The sequence below is a fragment of the Coccomyxa subellipsoidea genome, assembly GCF_000258705.1.
Source record: "Coccomyxa subellipsoidea C-169, whole genome shotgun sequence".
Lineage (NCBI taxonomy): Eukaryota > Viridiplantae > Chlorophyta > Trebouxiophyceae > Coccomyxaceae > Coccomyxa > Coccomyxa subellipsoidea.
Window position 1 is genome coordinate 1168379 of NW_005178030.1, and position 24073 is coordinate 1192451.

A 24073-nucleotide genomic window follows, 5' to 3' on the forward strand; every position below is an offset into this window, starting at 1 on the left:
CTGCAGATGCGTCCACATTCACCATCGCAGATGTCCTGGTATACGACGCTGCCTTGTGTGCGTGCTTACAGGGGTGTTGCGACTCTGTACCGTAACACTGTCAGATGGTGGCACGCTCAGATCTCTGTGCAAGGGAGATCGGCATCGCATTCCTGGCGTCCCACCAGGCCTCCTTGGCACCCAAATAGCCCATGGCATGCGGCAGCCATGAGCAATATTGCAAATTGCAGAATTGTGCTGAAGTCTGGTGGTCTATCCGCACAGGTGTTCAAGGTCCACTGGAAGGTGACGGGGGAACATTGAATATATTGCAGAGAGCTTGCAAGAGGTGCAAGGCAGCGTGGATCGCTGAGCCTTGAGGAAGACAGCCGTCAATGTACTGTGCATGTCACAGAAGGATGTGTTTGAGGCGCTGCTGAGATGGCGCTGCTGATCCGCTCCTGCATGGACGGCTGCAAACCCTGCATCTTTGCCAGCGCCCAGACCGGCTCGGGTGCGCAAACTTATCCTCTTAGCCCGATTGTGCAATCAGGATACGGCGCACATGCTTTTCTACATGCCAAGCATTGCATCTGCCACCACTTCATATCTAATTATGCAGAGCTTAGAACCTGCACAATTGCTTTTGCTGCATCCGATGCAGACTCGGCCCCATGTGTAAGATGGCATTTGCCTGGGTTTCAAATATCTGTTGCGATCTCATGATGAGGGTGCATGCGTACAAACAAAGATGCTGCCTTGAATGAAATAGCACATTCGGCAACATATATATTGGACCGGACACCTGGACAAGAGAAAGGTTTCATTTTTTGTTTTGTGGTTTCGGCAGGCAAGACGCGCACAGTGCAGGGCCCGCCGCAGGATTTGGGGTGGTGCCAGCGCACACTGAGGCACTCTTCGCGGCCACGGGAGGGAACGCCCCTGACGACGGCGCGGCGCCAGCTGGGGCGCCACATCAGCATCGCCAGCCAGAGCGCCAGCTTTGGGCCAGCAACAGCGCTCCTTGCATGCGGCTCTTTCGTGTTTATTCTGTGCAGCCGTCGAGAGATTGCATGCAACCCCCCTTGGCAGGAGCGTCGGTCAGACTTTGTATGACAAAGTCTGTTGCATGCTGCAAGTTGCCTGCTGTCAGTCTGCGCAGGCGAACAGGCTTGCAGGCATGCATGGGTTCCTGTCTTAGCAATGGACTTTGTGGGCAGATTTGTGGCACCCTGAAACAATCTGACAAAGAGCTTGAGCCACTGCCTGTGTGGGGGTTGCCAAAAGGACCATCTGTGACATAGTGCCTCGATCTGTCCTGCTGAACTTGACAGTAATGATGTATCGGCACGCTGCAGCATGATTGCTGTAGCACTCTTGGTTGTTATACAGCTGTGTTGACAATGAGGCATTTCCATGTGCAGATCCGGATGCATGGTCAGAGCAGGTAGACCAGAATTGTGATTTTCCAGGAATGAAGATTTTGGTTTGGCCTCATGTCGCCAACTCCGGTCAGTCTCTTTAGATGTGCAAGGAGAGGAAAGAAGGAAGAAGCTCTAGAGATCTCCTTCCTTGATGTCTTAATCTTTTTGAGTGACAGATGGAGCCATGCATGGGTATATGTGCTGGGTGACTGGATTTTTTGTGATCACGGCAGACCAGTTGTGTGAGACGAGTGATGCATGACATCATTCTAATCTGGGCATAAAGTTTACAATCACAATCACTGGTGGTGGACCATTGGCTGCCCACCAATATATGCAGCTAATTTGTAAAGAGCGTTCAAAGTTTGAATATGAAACCGAACAGCTAAGTAGAAACAAGACAAGCATTCGCAATGAAGTTCCCTGGCCGGCTCGCGGCCGAAACTGAAACCGCCATGGATAATTATCACAACTCAATACATTGGTTTTTGAATAGTGTGAGCCATCGGGTACCATGCCCACAACTCAACTAGCTAAGTTTGCAACGTTGAGGACTCAGCAAGTTTCGAACGGCCACAGCCCAATGGGATTTACCGTAAGCTACCAAGGCTGCTCCAATACACAATGGCACGGCTTTCACCCTTGCAACGGCAGTCTAGCAGCCACAACTCTGCTCTATGAGGGTCCAACGAAGCAATAGTGTGCGCTCTCTAATCTGCATTTTGAGTCACCTATTAAACAGACATTTGGGGCGGCACCAGTGGCGCCGGTGTTTGCTTGTGTTCAAAGGCCACCATGATGCTGTGCAATCAAGTATATATCAGCGGTTGACTGCTGCGGTACTGATGAACACCATGTCTGATCTGCGATACAAGTACTCCTCCTTGGGGGAAGCAGCTGCCTCATTTCCAGCACTCGCGCTACTTGCAGGCCGCACATATGTTGTGCTCACCCCATCGGGCTACTGCCATGCTCGTGCAGGGGTATCAGCCAGATGCTGCTGCAGCTGCATGCGCAACGTCTCAGCGTGCCAGGTGGCGTCCTGCAGGGACTGGTGAGCTGTCGCCAGCTCAGCATCCTTGGCATCCACCGCGTCCCTTGCTGCCTGCGCCAGCTGCCCGTACTGCTCGCTGAAGGCCTGCTCCTGCTGCTGCAGCTGCATGACACATCAGCGGGCATCGTCAGCCTCACAGCGCTTCAATCAATGCACACAGGAGCAGATCTGCAGGCCAAGGCTGGCTGCTCTGCTATAGCGACGCACTGGATTGGCAGTGGATGCATGAAGGCCCAGCCCTCCACTGAGGGGGTGCTTAGACATGTGATGTGATATTTGCTGGCATGCAGAGGAGTCAGCTTGACTTTGAAAGGGGCGGCTGCCTCACCTTGAACTCCAGAATCTGGCAGTCTTGCAGGCATGCGAGATGGCTCTCAATGACGACCGCCTGGTTGCTGAGCGCGGCCTCCATCTCAGACTGCGCATGCCAAACCCACGAGTCATGCTAGAGCACTATATACAAATCTTCCGGCCTGCCAAGCTTTGGCTCCTGCTTGGAAATCGACAGGACTCGCATCCCCTTATCACATCACAGGCATAGGGAGTGGGGGACATGTTGCTGGGGATATGTACCCGCATGACGCGGTATAACTTCACCGCCAAGACGAGCTTCTGGTGTGTCCAGAGGTGCAGGTCCTGGGCGAGCGACATCGATTCATCGCTGTCAGCCAGCTTTGACTCCAGCTTCCTCGCAGCATCCGCTGCCTTCCTCGACTCCTTTGCCACAACCCACGCGCCGTCAGCAAGCACAGATGGGACATCAGGCACCGAGAAACAGCATATTCTTTGAAATACAAACTTTGAAGCCCTGCACAAAGGTCTCTTCCCTGCACTGCATCTTGAATGCCCTTCACTGCCCTTGCCAGTGTGTGGTTGTGGAGGGATTTACCTCCTTCGCAGAGGCCTCAGTTGAAGTGAGCTGCTCCCTCAGCTGCGCCAGCTTGCGAATTCAGTACACATCTGCAACGCACACACTGAAGTCAGGCACCCGACCGATCCGCCATGATGGGCAACCAAAGGGGATCTGAGAGCAGGCGCCTCTGTGGCTCATTCCGGGTTTGAAGCTGTGCTTGGAAATCCCTTCAAGCACGTTGCTCCAGAAAGGATTCTTGCTATGCCATGCTTCAACCTCAAGGCACTCTTTGCCTTTGTGACACAGCAGTAGCCCGCGGGGTGCCTGGTAAAGCTCCGCTGCATCAAAGTAAGGAACGGTGGTCACCTTGAGAGTTTCGGGTGCCTGATTTCTGCCGCGCAGAGAAGAAGTAATTCCGGCGTCCAACTTGATAGGTTGATCGCGCCCGGAGAGGTGAAACTTCCACGTACAGAAGGAATAGGCGTTGATGTATAAGAGTAAAGCTCGAGCCAACTTTTGAGTATCTTATGAAAGAGTCTCAGTTCATGTATTTCAGGGAACTGATATGGCGTTCCTTGTGATTTTGAGCTGCCGACTCGGGAGTATGGCGGAATTATGCCTGACGTCACGAGCCACGTAATTGATGATTCAACCTTGGATACCACATTCTTCGAGATTTGCGGCGAGCACAAAGGCCGTAGGCTGATAAGAGGAACGATATGAATGATCTGCCTATTAGATGTGACAGAGGCAGGAACTGGGTCGCTCAGATCCTCTCCAAAATGGGATCCCCTCAAAATTCACTCATCCTGATCCTCGCAGCTGCTCTTCAGAGCAGAGTCGAATGCATCGGCATGAAGACACCCAGTACACTTCTCCTGGCAGGCAGTTTGTGATTCCGTGCTTCACATAGACTAGAGCTCACATGTCCGCTGCGGTTGATGCTTGCTTGTGTACAAAGCGAGACGCGCGCATCACAGGACCCGGAAATAACGGCAATCAACGCAAACAAATCTAATTTGACGCAGAATAATGCAGACAAAGATAGACTTGGACACCCTTCCAGTGGGAGAATGGCGGGCTGGCATTCCACATAACATCAATTACGTGGCTCGTGACGTCAGGCATAATTCCGCCATACTCCCGAGTCGGCAGCTCAAAATCACAAGGAACGCCATATCAGTTCCCTGAAATACATGAACTGAGACTCTTTCATAAGATACTCAAAAGTTGGCTCGAGCTTTACTCTTATACATCAACGCCTATTCCTTCTGTACGTGGAAGTTTCACCTCTCCGGGCGCGATCAACCTATCAAGTTGGACGCCGGAATTACTTCTTCTCTGCGCGGCAGAAATCAGGCACCCGAAACTCTCAAGGTGACCACCGTTCCTTACTTTGATGCAGCGGAGCTTTACCAGGCACCCCGCGGGCTACTGCTGTGTCACAAAGGCAAAGAGTGCCTTGAGGTTGAAGCATGGCATAGCAAGAATCCTTTCTGGAGCAACGTGCTTGAAGGGATTTCCAAGCACAGCTTCAAACCCGGAATGAGCCACAGAGGCGCCTGCTCTCAGATCCCCTTTGGTTGCCCATCATGGCGGATCGGTCGGGTGCCTGACTTCAGTGTGTGCGTTGCAGATGTGTACTGAATTCGTCTTGGAAATGTTGGATATAATTTTTGGAAGGCCGTCAGGGAGACTTCTACAAGATCAGGTGAGTACTTACCACCGGTCTGCTTTCCCATACACCTTCCAGATGTTGCTTGAGCAGAGGTTTGGGTTTGCCGTTATCGACTTCCATAAGGCCTGCGAAGAAGTGTTGCTGCCCTTTCAGCCATAATTGACATTTTGCTTGCAGGTCACGAAATTGCAGCTCGATAAAGAGCAGGATCGGCTCAAGAATCAGCTGCTGCAGCGTCAAAACCAGCAGCTCATTGAAGACAGCCGTGACAAGGTGTGCCCTATGTCTCCCCTCCACTGGCTGTGCAACATAGCTGGACCACCCCTGCCTTCTGCCTCACATTAAGAACACTGCTTTCATCATGGTGCATCAGCAGACGTTTTCCGCAGGCTCTGGAGCTTCAGCTTCGAGAACAGCAACTGACACAAGCCAGCCAAGACCAGGTGTTCCCCATGTCTCTTTTTCGCTGGCTGTGCACCACACTCAAGGCACCCATGACTTTTGTTTCACATTGAGGACAGTGCTTTCATCACTGCAAGTGCATCAGCAGAAGGGCTGTGACGGCGCAGGAAGCACTGGAGAATACTGTTGCAGCCCTCCGACTGGACGGAGCTGTCAAGGATGCGAACGCATCCCTGCTGAGATGTCAGCTCCAAATGGAGAGGGCCACGGTTGCAGACCTGAAGAAGTCGGTGAGCCCCGCTCATGTCACCATGCACAAGATGCCTGATGTCCTGCGCTGGCAGCAACCTGTGAGCGTATCAACAGGATTGTGACATGGTTTGTAACCGTGGAAGCTGTGCTTGTGCAGGCAAGAGCAGTACAGAAGGAGCGCGCAGCCGACGCTGCCGCATCGGCTGCCGCGGAGGCGCAGCTCAAAACGCAGCTGTCAACAGAGCAGGCGACAGCCTCCAGCCAACAGCTGCAGGTCGGTTGTCTGTAGTCCCTGCCTACTAGGATAGTATCCAGCCAGGAAGACACCTTTCAGATTAAACGTTGAATTAGAGCTGCAGGCTGCCCTTCTCGCTGTCAGCAGGCTGTGTGCGTGTCACATGAACTGCTTTCTCACTGTGTTGATGTTCCTGTGCAGGCAACTGAGCTCCATGAACGCCAGCTGGCGCAGCTGAGGGAGCAGCTTTCAACAGAGCGGGCGACAGCCTCCAACCAACAGCTGCAGGTGGGTTGCCTCTCGCCCCCACCTGTCTGGCCTGGAACAGAAGTTTCAAATTAACCCTTGAACTGCAGGTTGCCTTCCTGCTGTCAGCAGGCTGTGTGCGTGTCACATGAGCTGCCTTCTCACTGTGTCGATGTTCCTGTGCAGGCAACTGAGCTCCACGAAAGCAAGCTGGCGCAGCTGAGGGAGCAGCTCACTTCAACTGAGGCCTCTGCGAAGGAGGTAAATCCCTCCACAACCACACACTGGCAAGGGCAGTGAAGGGCATTCAAGATGCAGTGCAGGGAAGAGACCTTTGTGCAGGGCTTCAAAGTTTGTATTTCAAAGAATATGCTGTTTCTCGGTGCCTGATGTCCCATCTGTGCTTGCTGACGGCGCGTGGGTTGTGGCAAAGGAGTCGAGGAAGGCAGCGGATGCTGCGAGGAAGCTGGAGTCAAAGCTGGCTGACAGCGATGAATCGATGTCGCTCGCCCAGGACCTGCACCTCTGGACACACCAGAAGCTCGTCTTGGCGGTGAAGTTATACCGCGTCATGCGGGTACATATCCCCAGCAACATGTCCCCCACTCCCTATGCCTGTGATGTGATAAGGGGATGCGAGTCCTGTCGATTTCCAAGCAGGAGCCAAAGCTTGGCAGGCCGGAAGATTTGTATATAGTGCTCTAGCATGACTCGTGGGTTTGGCATGCGCAGTCTGAGATGGAGGCCGCGCTCAGCAACCAGGCGGTCGTCATTGAGAGCCATCTCGCATGCCTGCAAGACTGCCAGATTCTGGAGTTCAAGGTGAGGCAGCCGCCCCTTTCAAAGTCAAGCTGACTCCTCTGCATGCCAGCAAATATCACATCACATGTCTAAGCACCCCCTCAGTGGAGGGCTGGGCCTGCATGCATCCACTGCCAATCCAGTGCGTCGCTCTAGCAGAGCAGCCAGCCTTGGCCTGCAGATCTGCTCCTGTGTGCATTGATTGAAGCGCTGTGAGGCTGACGATGCCCGCTGATGTGTCATGCAGCTGTTGCAGCAGGAGCAGGCCTTCAGCGAGCAGTACGGGCAGCTGGCGCAGGCAGCAAGGGATGCGGTGGATGCCAAGGATGCTGAGCTGGCGACAGCTCACCAGTCCCTGCAGGACGCCACCTGGCACGCTGAGACGCTGCGCATGCAGCTGCAGCAGCATCTGGCTGATACCCCTGCACGAGCATGGCAGTAGCCCGATGGGGTGAGCACAACATATGTGCGGCCTGCAAGTAGCTCGAGTGCTGAAAATGAGGCAGCACTGCTTCCCCCAAGGAGGAGTACTTGTATCGCAGATCAGACATGTTCATCAGTACCGCAGCAGTCAACCGCTGATACTTGATTGCACAGCATCATGGTGGCCTGTGAACACTAGCAAAAACCGGCGCCACTGGTGTCGCCCCAAATGTCTGTTTAATAGGTGACTCAAAATGCAGATTAGAGAGCGCCCATCGTTGGACCCTCATAGAGCAGATTTGTGGCTGCTAGACTGCTGTTGCAAGGGTGACAGCCGTGCACATTGTGTATTGGAGCCGCCTTGGTAGCTTACGGTAAATCCCATTGGGCTGTGGCCGTTTGAAACTTGCTGAGTCCTCAACGTTGCAAACTTAGCTAGTTGAGTTGTGGGCATGGCACCCGATGGCTCACACTATTAAAAAATGAATGTGTTGAGTTGTGAATTTCATATATAACACATGCGTCCATGGCGGTCGCGATGAAAGAAAGGGCTTAGGGACAAACAAGTTTTATCGTGCATGCTTGCCTTGTATTGTACATAGCTGTTGATTTGTATGCTCTTTTCAAACCAGCTGCATTTGTTGGTGGGAAGCTATAGCTAGTCGTCCACCAACAGTGGTTGCGATTGTAGATTTGGTTCCCAGATATGGATGATGTCGTGCATCACTCGTGTCACACAACTGGTCCGTAATATTGATTGCAAATTTGAAGAATCCGGTCACCCAGCACATGTACGCATGCATGGCTCCATCTCTCACTCAACAGGATTGCATCAAGAAAGGATAGCTTCTTCCTTCTTTCCTTCCCATGCAAATCTAAAAGGACTGAAAGGAGTCGGTGACATCAGGCAGTATCAAAATCTTCAAGTCTGAAAATCACAAATGACATTCTGGCCTATCTGCTCTGACAATGCATCTGCACATGGAAGAGCCTCATCGTCAACACAGCTGTGTACCAACCAAGCATAACCTGCAGCAATCATGCTGCAGCGCGGTGGTACATTTCAAGTCCAGGAGGACAGATTGAGGCACTATGTCACAGATGGTCCAGTCAGCAACCCCTACTCCCCGGCAAAGAAAGGCTCAGGCTTTCTGTCAGATGCGTTCAGGGCGCCACAAATCTCCCTGCAAAGTCCATTGTCACCCCCGCCTTCCCTTTGCTGTCCGGCCCCTTCTTGGCACTTGAGCCTGGCTTCTCAGAAGGCGATGGCTGCCCAGACCGTGATTTCCTGTTCCAGCACACCACTTCATCAGCACTCTTGGACGTCAGCATTCTTGTCTGTCAGCGTTCAAGGTTCCTACTGCAATGCAATCAGTGCACCCGCCTCACGCAGAGCAGGCCATGCTCTGCTGTCGTCCCTCCAAGTCATGTGACATACCAGTGCTGACCCTTCTCTCATGCAGCAACTTGCGATAAAGTGGCCATCACTCAAAGGACAAAACCCGCTCTCAGCTCGCCGCAAGCAATCATCCCCAATCGTGCCCATCAGTGTCCTCTCAAGTATAAGTCACAACTAATGAACACAAGAGGGTCCCTGCCTGTGCAATAAGGGGAGGAGGTGCTTACAAGTGGGGTGAAACACTGTTTTCCCTCACTCGTTAAGAATTCCGCGCTCTCAGCTCGCCCCTCAGAATTAGTCACATGCATCGATTACTAATTGGGCCTGCACCTGCGCGAGGCTGGGGTGGAGGTGGTGTTGCCTGCTTTGGCGCCTGATTGCTGCTCCAGCTCGGCGCCTCTTCTGGCGGGGCCCAACTCAACCTGCGCCGAATTTACCAGTGAGGGAATATGTAATGAGGGTATCTAAGTTTTTTTGGGCCTATCAAGTTCATCCTTGCTAGGTCAGGGCTACATTAAGTTAGTGGCCGAAGGCAGCCTCAAACTCAGAGTTGAAAAATTGAAGGGCCTGCCCCGTGGCAGCCGCATGCTTCAGGTGGCAAACATTATTTTTGAAAAGTTGCCGATCAGTAACCCCAATTAGTCATCTCCCAGCCAATACTTTGACCCTGCCGGGCTTTTGGTCATTAAGCAACAAGGGCAGAACTTGCCATGAAATTCTTGATACAAAGACTGACCTGCGCCGCGCGTTGCGCGAAGTTGAGGGAAGACAGCGTCTCGCTGGCAGAGGCCGCCTCCGGTGACAGATTGCACATGAGCATCACTTTGGACGAGCCGCACAGGGAGTCTTGCAACACCTGCAGCAGAGCACAGAGACTCCGCTTCTTAGCAAAGATATGCACTGTTACGGACCGTTCCTCGATCCGTACCTCCTCCTGAACCGGTGGACCCCCGCGACTGCATCCCGGCCCTCACCGGACCCCTTGATCCTACTCCTTGACCCAAAAGGGTGAGCTCACAGGTGATTAGTAGGTTCCGACCTGACATACATATCGGTAACTGGAACATTTCTCCAGTTTTTGGACCAGGCCACCCCGTGGCCGTTACATGCACTCCCACACCGAGGTGCTCTTCCGGCCATTTGCTGATGGTGGTGCATGCATTTGGCATGGCGGGACCTAGAGGACACAGCCTAATGAATGTTGTGGGCTCCACATTTCAGCGCGATCTTATGCGTGGCCAGAGCTTAGGGGACTGCCTCTCTCAGCAAATGAGGACGTGCGTTTGGATCGGCCGTGCTCAAGGATGTGTCTATTGCTGGCAGGGCAGGAGTCCGGAGAAGATATTTATGTTCCTAATTGCAAGGATGTCTGCCAGGATTTTGTGGTGGTCCTCATCCAGTAAACTCAGCTGAATTTTGGCAGGCAAGCACGTCAGTCAAATCTTGGATTTGGCAGGCTGGGAGTAAGGCCTGCCTCTGGCAAGGCAAGAGCCCAGAACTGATTTTGATACCTACTGGGCTTCCCCATATTTCTGAGTATGTTTGCAATAGTGCACTGTTAGAGCAAGAGAGTGTGCGCTGTATCGGTGGGATCAAGAGGCGCATGAGAAACTGTGGGAAGCTGCAAGCGCCCACCATTCTCAGAAAGTTTTGAGGCCCATATATCACAAATAAGGACTGCCATCGCTGTCCTAGACTGCTTCTGGCTTTCTACCTCTGTCAATGTGACCGGTCACTCTCCGGGATGCGACGACCTGAACTCCGACAATTGCTGGAGAGCCGCGAACAAAGACCCCCATATTCAGACTATTTCAAGGCTCATCTATCGCACAACGAGCTGCCGTCACTTTCCTAGGCTACCCACTACCTTTTCTTGCTCCCTCAATATGACTGCTCCAGGGAAAGCACCAAAGAAAAAAAGAATGGATAGGTCTGTAGTCTTATGCTAAGTTCTGCACAACGGCCATCCGCCATGTCGTCATCACCAGGAAGTAAGCAGAGAATTCAGAAGAAGAAGCAGCGAAAGGGAGAGCAGTGCACTCGCCTGTGTGAGCTTGGAGTTGCGGAAGGGGATGTGTGGCCCGCGGCGCTGCAGAGCTGAGATCACATCGCCGAGCGCGCTGAGAGATTTGTTGATGGACTGCGCCTCCTTCAGCTGCGCTCCCGCCACCTCGCTGCGGCCCACGCGCTCGCTGCCTGCACAGTGAGCGCCCACGTGTCAATCCCATGGCATGCACTAAGGCAGCCTGCAGCCTATCAGCCTGTAGAGGCTGACTTGCAGCCGGAGATACATAGCCCGTCAGTGGCTGTGCCACTACCAGTTGCAAAACAATACTGCAGGCAAGGGTGGTCTGCATGTATACCCTCTGGAAATACTTGGAAAACCCCCCAGAAAGATCTATAGATGATCCTGAAACGTTCCCGTCCCAGAGTAGACGGGGATGGGTTTGAGCACCCTCGGGCTCACCGCCTCTGCGGTGCCTGACTCTGTCTGTCAAGGATCTTGCATGCAAGCAAGAAAGATGGAAAATCACACCGGCCAAGTCGACAAGGTGCAGCAGGCTGCATGCGCCGGTGGCAACGTCCGCGCAGATCTTCACCGATAATATCGCATGCGAACGCGAAGAACTTGAGTTCATGGCGGTGGCAGCCGTCGAGCGCTGGCGGCTGCCGTCTGCCAGCACTGCCGCCACGTCGTCCACCGTCGCCACTGGGCGCCACGTCAGCCCCGGGATTCGCTCCACGCCTGCACATGCGCGTGCAATTTTACCAAGAATTCCATGGGACTTTTCAGAATAATAGACATAAAGATTCTCAGCTGTCTGCACCAGTGGGCCGCATTAGCTGGTTTGAAAAAATATCCCTTGGGAGTCTCAAGTTGGAACACAGAATTCATTTCAGTTCAACAAGAATGGAACGGGTGGACTATACAGGCAGCAGTGCGCAGGCCTTAGCTTTGCAGGCATGATTTAGAAGTCCTCCCAACAAATGCACCATGAAGCACGCAAAAATGACCCCGCTGGCGAGTTGAAAACTTCTCCAAATGGCTTCATGCATCAGAGGCACCCAGCTTCAAACCGCCCTGCAGAAAATAAATTATCACTATCATCACACATGTGTCCCTACACAGGGAAGGAATGCCGCGCACCTGGAGGAAGCTGGCCAGCGCCGAGCGCAGAGACGTCGAGAGAGGCGGCCTTGCCGGTGACGGCGTCGGCCAACAGGTCGCGCGCGTCATCATTATAAATCTCCAGCATTGCGACGCTGATGTGGCCGCCAGGTGGCGCGGCGCCGTCGTCGGGGGCGTTGCCTCCCGTGGCCGCGAAGAGTTCCTGCAGCGCGCGCTGGTACACCCCCGGGTCCTCCGGCGGGCCCTGCATTGTGTGCGTCTTGCCTGCCGCACCCAAGATCATAGTCATGCCTGAGGCAAGGTGTGTCTGCAGGCTTGCTGCAGGTGAATGCTGCCACACATTGTACCCCTTAATGGACTCCCCAAGACCCATGCAATATGCAGCTAACTGCAGGCACAGTCCTCATACCGTCCACAGTCAGCCGACACCCAAAAATACCTATATTAAGAAAATGACATCAGATGTGCTAAATGGTTTCAAAGCCCTACCTTCTCCTTAGCATGCAATTCGCTTGGTCAGATGGCAAAAGGGCTCATAGAATAGGAAGACACCGTCTTCTGCACGAGAGCACCTGCCTTGTGCAATATATGTTGATGAGGAGCGCCACATCACAAGCTTGGCATGCAGGATCGCATGTGTAACAAAGTCTGATTCCAGTATTGGGCTGGGGGTTGGATATTAGCGCACCTGAGCCGGTCTGGCCGTATGCGAAGATGCATGCGTTGTAGCCGTCCACGCAGGAGCGGATCAGCGGCGCTATCTCCTCAAAAACATCCTCCTGTCACAGGCAGACCACAATCACCATTGCATCTTCGAGATTTTCAACTTCTCCCCCTTCCAAGCTCCCTTCTTCCAATCTCCCTAAACTGAAGCTTGTCTTGAAAATCTCCCCCTTCAACCCCCCTCGCACATCTCTCAAGTGCTTTTGCATTCAGCATGCTGACATACAAGACTCCTGCACCGATCTGCATGTTGTAGTGCAAATGTATGTTGTCGCCAAGATGAGAAAAAAGGCAAAGCTCTCACCTGAGTTGAGGCCGGACCGAAGCAGGCATTGAATTCGAAGTCTGAAATGCGCCTGTCCGGGGGCGATACAGTCAGTGCGCCGGCCAATGGGAAGGCCAGGATGGGCTGCTCGCCCGGAGCCGGCGGCCGCGCGCGGCACACGACGCGGATGTTCCCTCTCAGCACCTGCAGCTCCTCATGCACCTGCCAGGCATAAAGTGAAAGCACTTCATAAACTCAGGGGAAAAGTTTACATTGCAGATGCCGCAAGAACAGCTCTGATTGCCTTTGTTGATCGCGCAAATATTTTGACAGGGACAAGTGCTACAACACTAGGAGAGCAAATCCTTCACACCTGAAGCTGCACAGACCAATGCATCTCGCAGATGCAGGAAATTCGCGCTGGTCGGGCGTAGCGTCCACATGCCTTGATGTCTTTTCAGATGGTGGGCAAGGAAATGGATGAAAGGTCAATACTGAGAGATTGTGATGTTGGGTGCCCTAGGGGCTCACCTCGCGCCGTAAGTTCCGTTCCTCGATGTACTGCCTCTCCAGTTTGGCCACCGTCGCAGACACCGCCGCCTGTGCTTCGCGCGCCTCCCTCACCTGCGCCATAAATACCCAAAGCCCTGTCAGATGACCTTTGCAAGTGCAATTCTGTGGCATGCAGCAACCGGATGACCTCTAGGTGGGGCAATCTATCACATGACATTCAAGGCAGGGATGCTTGACCTCTGTCACCTGGAAAATTGTTTCACCTCCCTGCTCACTCTTTTTCTCAATCTTTATGAATCCGCTTGCGCAATTTCTCATTCTCACGCTAAATGCGGGCCGCGATGCTGCTCAGACTGAGGCAGAGACTAGTCTGGATATACAGATCTCTTCAAGTGCTGTGGGCTGCGCTTGCATGCGTCCCAGAAAGAGGGATACACCTGCTGTGTGAGTGTCTCCTGTTGGCTTCGCAGCTTGCCCAGTTCCCGCTCTAGCCTCTGTGCTTCAGACCTCGACTCCGCCAAGTCCTTCTCAAGGCCCTCCTGGAAGACACAGAGTTATTGGCAGACTGATATGGGAAAGTTCTTTGCCATGCAAAGCCTGGCATTCAAGTAGTAAAAGGAAAGTTGTGCTTTCACATGCACACTTGCCAGCCGGCAAGCATTGCGTATGCAACGTAGTCATTCTTCCAATACTCTGCACAGTTATCAGTCTGCCACAACTTACTTCCCCGGGAAAGAAGCAGCCTGCTGTTTGATCTCTCAAATCAAACCCACCTTCTCTTGCTGCAGCTGTTCAATGGCAGCCGCCTTGTCCGAGTCTCTCGCATTCGCAGCGGCCAACGCCTCTCCCGCACTCTCCACCTCAGCACGGCTACCTGCCAGCTCCTCAGTTGTTGTTTTCAGCCGCTCACTCACTTGCTGGTGAGTAGCGCCCTGCTCCGCTTCTCTGGCTTGTGCGGCTGTGAGCTCAATCTGTGTCTGTGATGCCTGCAACTGGGCTGCTGCCAACTCCTGCTGGGCTGCGCTCAGCTGCTGCTGCAGGCTCTCAGAGTGGGAAGCCTCCTCGGCGCTGGCAGACTTCAGGACTGCTATCTTGGCCTCCAGCCTTGAGACCTGTTACCATACGCACACAGTGCCTTCAGCCAAAGAAATTTGAAGCTTGAAAAACACCCCCAAGCCAACAGAGAACAGGCCGTGGATCTGACAACTTGGCAGTAACGAGTAGACAGAAGACGGTTAATTTGAACGGCACACAATAATGGTCTCTTACGCTGCCGATTATATACATTTTTACCAGCGGGAGCCCAATTTGACGAATCCTCCTCAGACAACACATCGGCGCTGAGATCATGTGCAGTGAATGCGCAGTGCAGTTAACATGCGAAACTGCGCACCTGATCTGCTGTGGCCTGGTTAGTAGTAGTATAGTCCGCGCGTTCCCTCTCAAGATCCTCCAAAGCCTTAGTCAGCTGCTGCTGCATGGCTTCCAGCTCCTCTCTCAACCCCTGCGCATACATTCGAAATTTTCAACATTCGCTGAAATCATGAAGAAAAGCTTGTCATAAAAGCTCTTCTATTATGAAGCCTGATCTAGATTTCGAAAAGACGAAATGCTTGCACATTGGATGCAAGAAGCATAGAGATTCTACAGAGAAATTGATGGCCTTTTAGTAATCCTAATGAATGCTGGCACCACTGGGCAGCATTATTTTAAATGAAAATTGGGCCTTTGTGATGCAGCATTTGAGGATGCATGCATGCGCGCACACACCTGCAAAGCATCAGGCTCCTCCTGCGGCAGCCCAGAGCCGGCTTGAGGATCTGCGCTGGTCAGCTTCAGAGCCAGCTCCTGGTTGACCACCTTGAGGGCATCCCTCTCTGCCAAGACGTCCTCCAACTCCTGCCCCACCTGTCCAGCCATGCAAATACCTATATCAAAATGGCCAACTCAGCACATTTTAGTCATCGATGATTATTTTGGAATTCAACACCGTAGCTTTGGTGCTGATGTGTGACACAGAATGTCACCGACCAATCTGCCCCTACAGGACTCCTTTGGCATGTCCCGAATTGCATACCCATGCAGCGCTGCAAATGATCCTGCCCCCTGCATCAAATATTTTGGTCTGTCCGAGACCCCCTTTGTTAACATGCAGCGTCACAAATGATCCTGCCTCTTGAAAACTTGATTCGGCCAGCCCCAAACGCATTCATACACTTCAATGCTCATGCCCCTTGCATGGGTCCCTTTAGCCTGCCCCAACGGTGCGCTAGCTGACCCTCACGTTCACACGCTCTCCAAATTGCCCATCTGATGCCTTCACTAACCGCATAGAATAATCGCATGGGTGAAGGCCAGACAGAGGCTCCCGGCTGCACCTTGGAAAGCTGCCTGGACGAGTGCAGCCGCTGTCGGAGCGCGGCATTCTCTTGCTCCGATCTGGTTAGCTTGTCTGTCAGCTCGATGACGGCCTGCGCTGCCAGTTTGCGCGCCTGCTCCCCTGCCCCGGCTCCAAGTGGGCCCATCTGGGCCTCATCATCTTCGTCCTCCTCCCTGCAAACCATGCAGGCACTCTGTCATATTGCCAAGTTTGCTACGTAGTTTTTGAAACCCCATGACTACTAATCCCAGGGCGGCCTTGAAGTGTCACAGAGCAGCAATACTCTTTCCACGACCTTTGAGACAGGAACTTGTATTGGTGATTAGGCATTTAGTGCACCTTATTGAAAGTTGTGCATGTGAGTCAGTGCAAGCCAAGGCAGGCAAGGATGATCGAGCAAGAGAAAGAAAGAGGGGTTTACGCACCCAAATAGAAGTAGCCTGGTGAGGTCTGCTCTAGAGAATCTACTCAGAAAGTTTGACACCTTTGTCAAAATGCCCTCCTCCCTGTCAGAAAGCCCTGTATGAAACGGTCAGAAAATCTCTGTCACAAGCTCACTTTTGATTTGTGCGTAAAAGTTGCATTTTTAAGTGAAATTAAAATTGAATGTCCTGTACGATCCTCAGATATTAGCTGGGCATCATTTTAGCATCTTGATGTATGCAATTCCCACTAACAAGCATATATCACCATTGATAACGTGCAAGGCTCCGCTGGGACTTGATGGTACCCATTGTCAGAATGGGTCTTCTGCACTGGGTTCATCTGATCAACTCTCACCTGAACCCTCCCATATGTTCTGTAGGAAGTGACTGCCGTAGACTTTCTGTTCAAGATCCTTGATCCTTGCCATAAGTCGGGCCACAACATCACCGTTGTCGACCTGGACGGCATTATTCTCAGACCTTGAGATGTCCACCAAAGGCTCTCGAGCTTCCATTTGGTTTGCAGGTCAGCCCTGACTGTTGATGGATGTATTGGTTTCTTTCGCAATTGGGGCCCTTTCCATATAATTGCGCAGATTCGCGATGGTTGAGGGATATTGCAAAGAAATTCCTTTTTTGCAGCAATAATTTCTTGCAGAATCGAAATTGAGCGTTCCGTTGGGACAACTCCTGATTTGGCATGTGAAGATCTTAAATTTGATCATGAACATGAGGTGAGGCATTGCCACTGTGGAGCCACTTCAAGAAGGTTACAGTGTCCAACATGTGTCCTTTCAACTTTGGGCCAAGGTTCTTGGCATCAGAATTGCACAGCTGTAGGTGCGTTATAACGTTATAATTATTACGTAATGCCGCATATGCATGCAGCACCACGGGGGCGTGACCATCATTAAGTACTATATATATAGCAAGCGTACGCATGGTGCACCCTCCTTTGTGAATATCTGCACAGTGCGCAGTAGATACCAAATGTGCGCATCAGGACGCTTCAGGCGTCTCTCCTCCCGGCACAGGGCATGTGTAATTGAGTGCCATGCGGCCTCCGTCTGCGTACAGCACCTGCCCGGTCACATAGGAGGCTCCCTCGGAGGCAAGGAACGCCGCGATCTGGCCAACCTCATAGGGGTCCCCGATGCGATTCATGGGGGTCCTCGACAGCACCCTGGTACCCCCACACATGCATGCTTAGTGATCTTCTCACTAATAAATTAGTAATGACCGTCTGTGGCACTCATGATTACTGGCTATCACAGGATGTCAGTAAGCTCATGTCTGCTCCATGCTGGACACACAGCAATTCAAGCAGATCGCTTGTCTCAGAAACAGGCATTGCAGGCCATTTCAGCACCTCAAGCCGGGAAGCTCTAAAGCACCCCAGGGCAGTGATCTCAACAGCAACCGGTGACTTCAGGCCGGCAACCTCAAGATCACCCCAGGCCAGCAAGATCAAGAGTTAGGCAGGAGATCTCAAGCGAAGGTTTGGGGCATGGTGAGGCGGGTACAGGGCTGCGGACCTGTTCATGGCGACCTTGTCACCGACCACGCTGGTGAGCACCTCAGTCATGATGCTGCCAGGGCCGATGGCGTTCACTCGGATCTTGTGTTGGGCCAGCGCCAGTGCCATGCACCTGCACAGAGCCCCACACCAGTTCTTAAAATTCCACAGCGCACAGATACCAAAAATGTGCTTTGCAGGTTGAATCCTGCATGAATACTGGTGCTTCGCTTGTTCGGGTTTGCATCAGAGCACAGGAAGTCCGTGCAATCCTGTGCATTGACAGAGATGCAGGTGGGCCCCTGCCGAGCAGAGAGAAGCTAGCACAGAAGGAGAAAAGGGAACGGAAGGCCTTGCCTGGTGAGGTTATTGACGCCGCCCTTGGAGGCGTTGTAGGCTGCAATGGATGGGATTGCCATCACAGCGTTCACCGATGACCTGCAGCAACACATTTCAGGGAATGCTGTACAGGCAAAAAAAATACATGGCTAGCTGACACGGAGTGTAGATGAAGCTGCATGCTCCAGGTACAGCAGTGATGTTGAATGGATTGACAGGCTCACATGTTGATGATGGCCCCGCCGCGTCCTGGAGTTATTTTGTTCTGCGCCACCATCTGGCGAGCAGCCGCCTGGCCGCACTGAGCAGTGACAATTATTGTTAAAATCATTCTTAACATCATTATAATTATCATTATCACACGCTTTTCCTGCCAAGACGCAAGGTGCGTGTGCAGACGTGCTGCAGGTAAAGGCTGCCGCAAATCCCACCTCTTGTTGGACTCTCTAGAACTAAGCAAGACCCAATCAATCGGGGGTACAGTGCTCAGAATTTGTCCCGTCCCCCACAGTCAGAATGCACAAGTGTTGATTGCTATAATGTAGACCATGGGAAATTTTGTAGGGACTTACCCAAGGTCCAGGAGTGGGTGGTAGGTAAAGCAAGGGTGGATGATTTGCTGAGCGAGGAAAATCAAGAGCGCACCAGGAAGACCCCCTTTAAGTTGACGTTGATGACGTCGTCAAAGTCTGACTCGGACATGTCCAGGAAGTCGGCGCTCTTTACGATGCCTGCATGCAGCATGCAACATGTCAATAAAAAGTACGATGCTCCCTCACATTGCTCACTTTTCCGAGCCTGATGCCCTCAGAAAACAAGGATCTCATTGTTTGCACAACATCAGCCAGGCTGTCTTGTGCATGCAGTTATTAATAGCAGGCTCCAGATAAATTGGCACTTGAAAAGCCTGAGTGAACTATGCCCGAGCCAGGCCTGTCCTTGCATTTCTGCCTTTCCTTCAAATGCCTTCACATGCAGCAGGTCAACCTGGTACCTCAGGGTCCAGTGCATTACATATCGCTTGAACATGCTAAATTTTGCTTTGCATTATAACACAGTATGAAACATGCACTTGATACAATAGATGTGTTGCATTACACATCAAAAAGTGGAAGGGGAGGGGCGTGCCTGCATTGGCAACAAGGATGTCCAATCCGCCGTACTGCTGCACTGTGTAGGCGACCAGTCGGTCCACCTCGGTCTTCTTGGTGACGTCACACCTGGCAGCGCACGCAGTGATCCCCTCCTGCAACAGCTGCGTCACCGCACTGCAGGCGCACACAAGGAGAAATTCAAGCCAAGCTGAGGAGTACAATACAGCAAGAGGGCACTAAAGACTCATGACCTTTGGTGCCCCATGACACAGCATATCAAGTCCTGGGGTGGTATTTTGAGCTTAGATGCCTGATGAGTCTGCGCTTGTAAGCAGATGTGTGATATCTGAGGCCAAAAGGCAGAGATTGCTGAGCAAAAGACCACTGCATGCCATGCATGCCTTCAATTTGCAATAAGAAGTTCATGAAAGCTCCTCAAATGGCGCATGATGCAGTGCATTCTAAGATCGCGAACATAGCTTGTTTGGGAGGCATTAGCACTGAACATGATGAGAGGGTGCATGCCTGCTGGCAGCGGTGTCATCGACGTCAGCCACCACAATTTTGCTGCCCTCGTGGCCCAGGCAGCTGGCGCATGCCAGGCCGATCCCCTTGCCACCCCCTGCAGCGCACACCCCATTTGTCACATTAATAGGGGTAGTAAGTAACCTGTGCAGTAACGGTGACAACAGCCCATCAACATGCTGCACTGCACGCCGCAATCTCGGCATGGGCATGTGCAGGAAGCACCACATGTAGTCCCCCACTGCCTAAGCAGCCCATCAGGGCTGCTTCCCCAGAAGGTTCATAGGGAAAGCAGCCTGACGGTAAGTCAGAGACATGAATCTGAGACATGACACTCGGTGCTCCCTGACAGCGTGAATGAATGACAGCGTCTGGGGATTCGTGGTGCACAGGCCATAGGAACCACAAAAAAAGCAATCTACATAGTGCTGATCAGGTGACAATACCTGTGACAATCGCAACTTTGCCCTGCAGGCGCTGTGCATGGCCCGCCATCAGCATGACATGCTTCAGGCCGCTCTCCATCTCTGCAACGAGCTGCTTGTGCTCCTTGTTCTTGCTCTGGTGATCCACCAGAGCGCTCCGCTTCCCCTTCCTGCACACACATTGCCTCCTTTATAGTATATTTGGTGAGGGATGCATGATGCCTTACTTCCAGATCTCAGAGGGATGCACACATGCATCACGAGGCAACACTCAAAAATGCACAAGGAGGCCATTTGGACATAAACATACTTCGATCTATGCCAGACAGGCAATTATCCCAACTGCATGCATGTGGCGTGGTGGGCAGGCTTAGCAGGATATTGAGAGATGATTGAGGGAGTTTCTTACCTGTACCCTTCGTATGCAAAGGTATTGGTCCTGTTCTGCCGCTTGCACAACTTGCAATACACAATTCCGTGGTCCTGGTTCTGTACGCCCTCTATCACCTGCCAGCCACAATCCACACTCTCACTGCTGCACCTAAAGTGCTCCTTTGCGGTTTATGATAGCTTTCCATGATGCCTGCATTATTGCACAAAGTTGGAAATGAGATTGGATTCCTTTGCATGATCTCAATGCATGCAACAGACCTGAGGCCAGAAGGTGCCGTCCGGCAGGCGGAAAGTCTCCTCTGTCTCCCACTTGCGCTTGGCAAACTCGAAATAGTATGTTGGCTTCTTTTTGTCTTCGCTGTCAGCCGCTGTGTTGCCCCCTGACGACCCGGGTTCGGCCCCTTGCTCTGGGGTTGCCTCTGGATTTAATAAAGGCGATGGTGCCACAGGTGTGGCTGCAACTGGAGTGAGCTGCTGCTCTCCTGCTGGCTCGGCTGCCGGGATCAGCGGCTGCGGTGCTGGGATCTGCGGGAGTTCAGGTGGGTCTGCACATGCAAGGACATATCAGCGTGATCATCAGCGTGATCTTGCTCCCTTACATTGCAGAGATCTGAACACAACTTCTCCCATGCTCTTGTAATAACAATGCAATCCTAGGGAAGGATTGACAAGCAAGAAGGGCCGGGCAGAAGCACATGTGCGACCCGAAAACATGATGGGGCTCAATGCAGGCATGATGCCCTATGGCACCCATCAGTTGTGGTCGATGTGGAGTGACTGAAAGAGGAGTTGCTATTACCTGCTACTGGAAGGGACTGGATGATGCCGCTGTCTGGCCACTGAGCAGGAGGGTGAGGCACTGGCTGGGGTGACTCTGTCCTGCAGGGTTGAACAGGGAGAATTGTATCACACCCAAGATTTTCTGCACAAATTGTAGGAGAAAGTAAGCTCAAATCTCCTGTGTCGACGTCATCGTGTGCTGTGGAGTCTCAGCCTGTCATCAGATGCAATTCCCACGCAATCATGTCTCATCTTCCTGTTTGATGACAGATGACTTCGTGCACGTTGCGTTGGAAAATCCACGAGGTCCATTTGTGCTTCATAAAAGCTCACCTGGCCCTCTTCAGGTCCCTGACGAGGTCCCCCAGGCCAGCTTCAACTGCTGGGGGATCCAGGGAGGCGAGTGCGTGAAGACAAGCAGGGTTGGATCCTGTCCAGTGCCGATGTGGATCGCAAATCTGACCTGATCGTCGACAAGACAGCTGCAGCTCGAGTTTGAAAGATCGGCGGAGTCTGGCGGTGTGACCACCGTTGTGAAGGTTGGCGGTGAGGAGGAATTTAACCCATCAGAGGGCGTTCCTGTGTCCTCATCGTGTCTTGGATTTTGATCAGGATAATCTCTTCAACGTTGATTCTAATTCGGCCATGCAGCATTCTTGTATGTTACGATTGTCTGCTAGCTATTTTCTTCGATCGCTAAGGAAGTGACGGCTCATTATTGTGGGATGTGCAGAAGGCATGCTTGCCGGTGTTCGCAATTAGTAAAGTGATCTGAGTGCTCGAGTTTTGTTGACCTGCTCAAAAAAATTGTCCCTTTTCTTACAATCACTTATCAGCTGCAGATATCCACATAAATACAGTCGATGGTGCTTATGAATTTTCTTCAGAAACCACGACTCACTGACTGTGCACACGCAAGCACGAGCTACACTTCTGACTTCCCAAAGTGGGATCATGTAGCAAGATCTTCTTTGTTTAGATCTGCAGGCAACTGCAGACGTGCATGTGCACGTCTGAGCACCGGTCAATCCCTCTGTCATTGGAAGCAAACGTCCATGAGTGAGTACTGCACAAGCTTTGATCAGCAGCCTTCGCAAAATTCCTGTTTACATGAACCCCATGGGGTTTTGTTGCTTAGAAATGCGCGGCGCTGAGTCCAGCATGCATTGCAGGGAAACACCTCTCATGCAGAGCAAGCACAGAGGCGCCTCAAGTTGTGGTGACACGCGAGCGAGGCAAAAATGTAAAACTGATGAAGAGCCTCCAGCAGAGGGGTATATCTGTACTGGAGCTTCCCTTGGTAGAGACTGCTGTGGGCCCAGACAGATCAGAGTTGCCAGATGCATTGACTGCCGGCGACCATGACTGGGTCATTGTGACCTCTCCAGAGTCTGCCTCTGTCTTCTTGCAAGGCTGGAGGGAAGCTGACAAGCCACAGGTATGCCTGCTGCTTGGCATTCTTCAGACTAGTCCTTACATGTCAGCACATCATGCATCCCAATTGCATGCATGTGCATGCATTGATCCACATTTGCTCCCATTGAATCTGTGCATGACACTGTAGCCAAGAGGAGGTCTGCAATTTACCCAAATTTTGTTGCAGGTCAGGCTTGCTGTGGTTGGATCTGGCACAGGAGTAGTCATTGAAGCTGCAGGAGAAGCAGACTTGCCGGTTGCATTCACTCCCAGCAAGGTACATCTGTGCCATGTAGCCGTCACGTGTCCATGGCAACCCTACTCTGCCTGTCAAGTCGCATGACTCAACTGACATTTGAAGGATATGTTGGGAGTACCAGGAATGTTTCACATCATGGTAATTGCAATGCATTGTGCAGGCAAATGCTGAGCATTTATCTGCGGAGCTGCCCTTGGAAGGAGAAGGGAGAGTGCTCTATCCTGCTTCTGCCAAAGCTGGTGCTGGCCTTCAGGTACTCTCCCTGACTCTATTTCACCAGGAACATATATCTGTGCTGGCGAGCTTGAGCTTTCCTTTGGGCTTCATTGCAGCATCTGGCACTCTCGGTAAAGCTTGGTCTGTGCACTATTCTTGGAGCATCGCTCACATGTTCACTGCCATCGTCATGCTGTGACAGGAAGGGCTGGAGGCTCGAGGCTTCAGCGTGAGGAGGCTCAACACGTACAACACAGTACCGGTGCAGTCATTGCCTGCTGCAGACGTGGAGGCTGCAAAGCAAGCCAGAGTCGTGGCATTTGCGTCGCCGTCAGCTGTCAAAGCTTGGCTGGCATGCGTAGGCGATCAGGAGTCCGCTGATGTGGCCATTGCCTGTATAGGTGCGGCATGGATACTGATTCCTGCACACATTGCACACTGCGAGACAGCCCTTTCTACCCCCTCTAGCATTGGCACTGCCTTTCATTTCTTCTTCATGTCAATAGACTTGACAGACTCTGCTCCGTTCCTAATATATTGCATCCTGGGCATTGAGTATGAGCATGCTATTGTTAAGCAAAGCAGGCACTGCAACACCTTCAGGTTGTGGTTTGATCTGGATTTCAATGGATGGTTTCTGTATTGCAGGGAGCACATCAGCCAGGGCAGCAGAGAAGTTGGGTCTGAAGCGCATTTACTACCCCGACAGTCCTGGCTTGGAAGGCTTTGTGGTGTCCATTGTGGAAGCCCTGGAAGCTGCTGAGCCCTCTGCAGCACTTGCTTGACCGTTTATATGCAGGCCAAGGATCTGCATGCAAGCAGCTTGCAGGCGTCTGCAATGAGCTTCCGGCCGGAGCCTGAAAGCTTTAGATGATTTGTGTGGTTGGTCAGGCGAGCTCGAGTGATCATGAGTGAACTTGCTTGAAGC

The 24073-nt window shown here is 52.3% G+C and overlaps 5 protein-coding genes across 5 annotated transcripts; 3 read left to right on the top strand and 2 right to left on the bottom strand.

Annotated features, from left to right (window-relative positions):
• Positions 1-420: 420 nt before the first annotated feature.
• On the top strand, positions 421-1180 carry COCSUDRAFT_57112 (hypothetical protein; the record flags this gene model as incomplete). The annotated part of the gene is made up of 3 exons (XM_005645687.1): positions 421-493; positions 830-1020; positions 1142-1180. The coding sequence occupies 3 exons, from the start codon at positions 421-423 to the stop codon at positions 1178-1180; spliced, it is 303 nt and encodes a 100-aa protein (XP_005645744.1).
• A 1184-nt stretch (positions 1181-2364) lies between these two features.
• COCSUDRAFT_57113 (hypothetical protein) lies at positions 2365-3295 on the bottom strand (the record flags this gene model as incomplete). The annotated part of the gene is made up of 4 exons (XM_005645688.1): positions 2365-2559; positions 2786-2875; positions 3031-3174; positions 3257-3295. The coding sequence occupies 4 exons, from the start codon at positions 3293-3295 to the stop codon at positions 2365-2367; spliced, it is 468 nt and encodes a 155-aa protein (XP_005645745.1).
• Positions 3296-5644: 2349 nt separating this feature from the next.
• COCSUDRAFT_43523 (hypothetical protein) lies at positions 5645-7366 on the top strand (the record flags this gene model as incomplete). The annotated part of the gene is made up of 7 exons (XM_005645689.1): positions 5645-5680; positions 5800-5916; positions 6079-6165; positions 6310-6384; positions 6557-6700; positions 6856-6945; positions 7172-7366. The coding sequence occupies 7 exons, from the start codon at positions 5645-5647 to the stop codon at positions 7364-7366; spliced, it is 744 nt and encodes a 247-aa protein (XP_005645746.1).
• A 9815-nt stretch (positions 7367-17181) lies between these two features.
• COCSUDRAFT_17992 (dehydrogenase) lies at positions 17182-20157 on the bottom strand (the record flags this gene model as incomplete). Its single annotated transcript, XM_005645690.1, has 8 exons — positions 17182-17365; positions 17718-17831; positions 18044-18136; positions 18262-18338; positions 18683-18768; positions 19136-19292; positions 19638-19753; positions 20103-20157. 8 exons carry the CDS (start codon positions 20155-20157, stop codon positions 17182-17184), a joined length of 882 nt encoding a protein of 293 aa, XP_005645747.1.
• Positions 20158-22257: 2100 nt separating this feature from the next.
• COCSUDRAFT_37532 (tetrapyrrole biosynthesis, uroporphyrinogen III synthase) lies at positions 22258-23930 on the top strand (the record flags this gene model as incomplete). Its single annotated transcript, XM_005645691.1, has 6 exons — positions 22258-22313; positions 22446-22692; positions 22858-22947; positions 23090-23182; positions 23348-23546; positions 23794-23930. 6 exons carry the CDS (start codon positions 22258-22260, stop codon positions 23928-23930), a joined length of 822 nt encoding a protein of 273 aa, XP_005645748.1.
• Between the last annotated feature and the right edge of the window lie 143 nt (positions 23931-24073).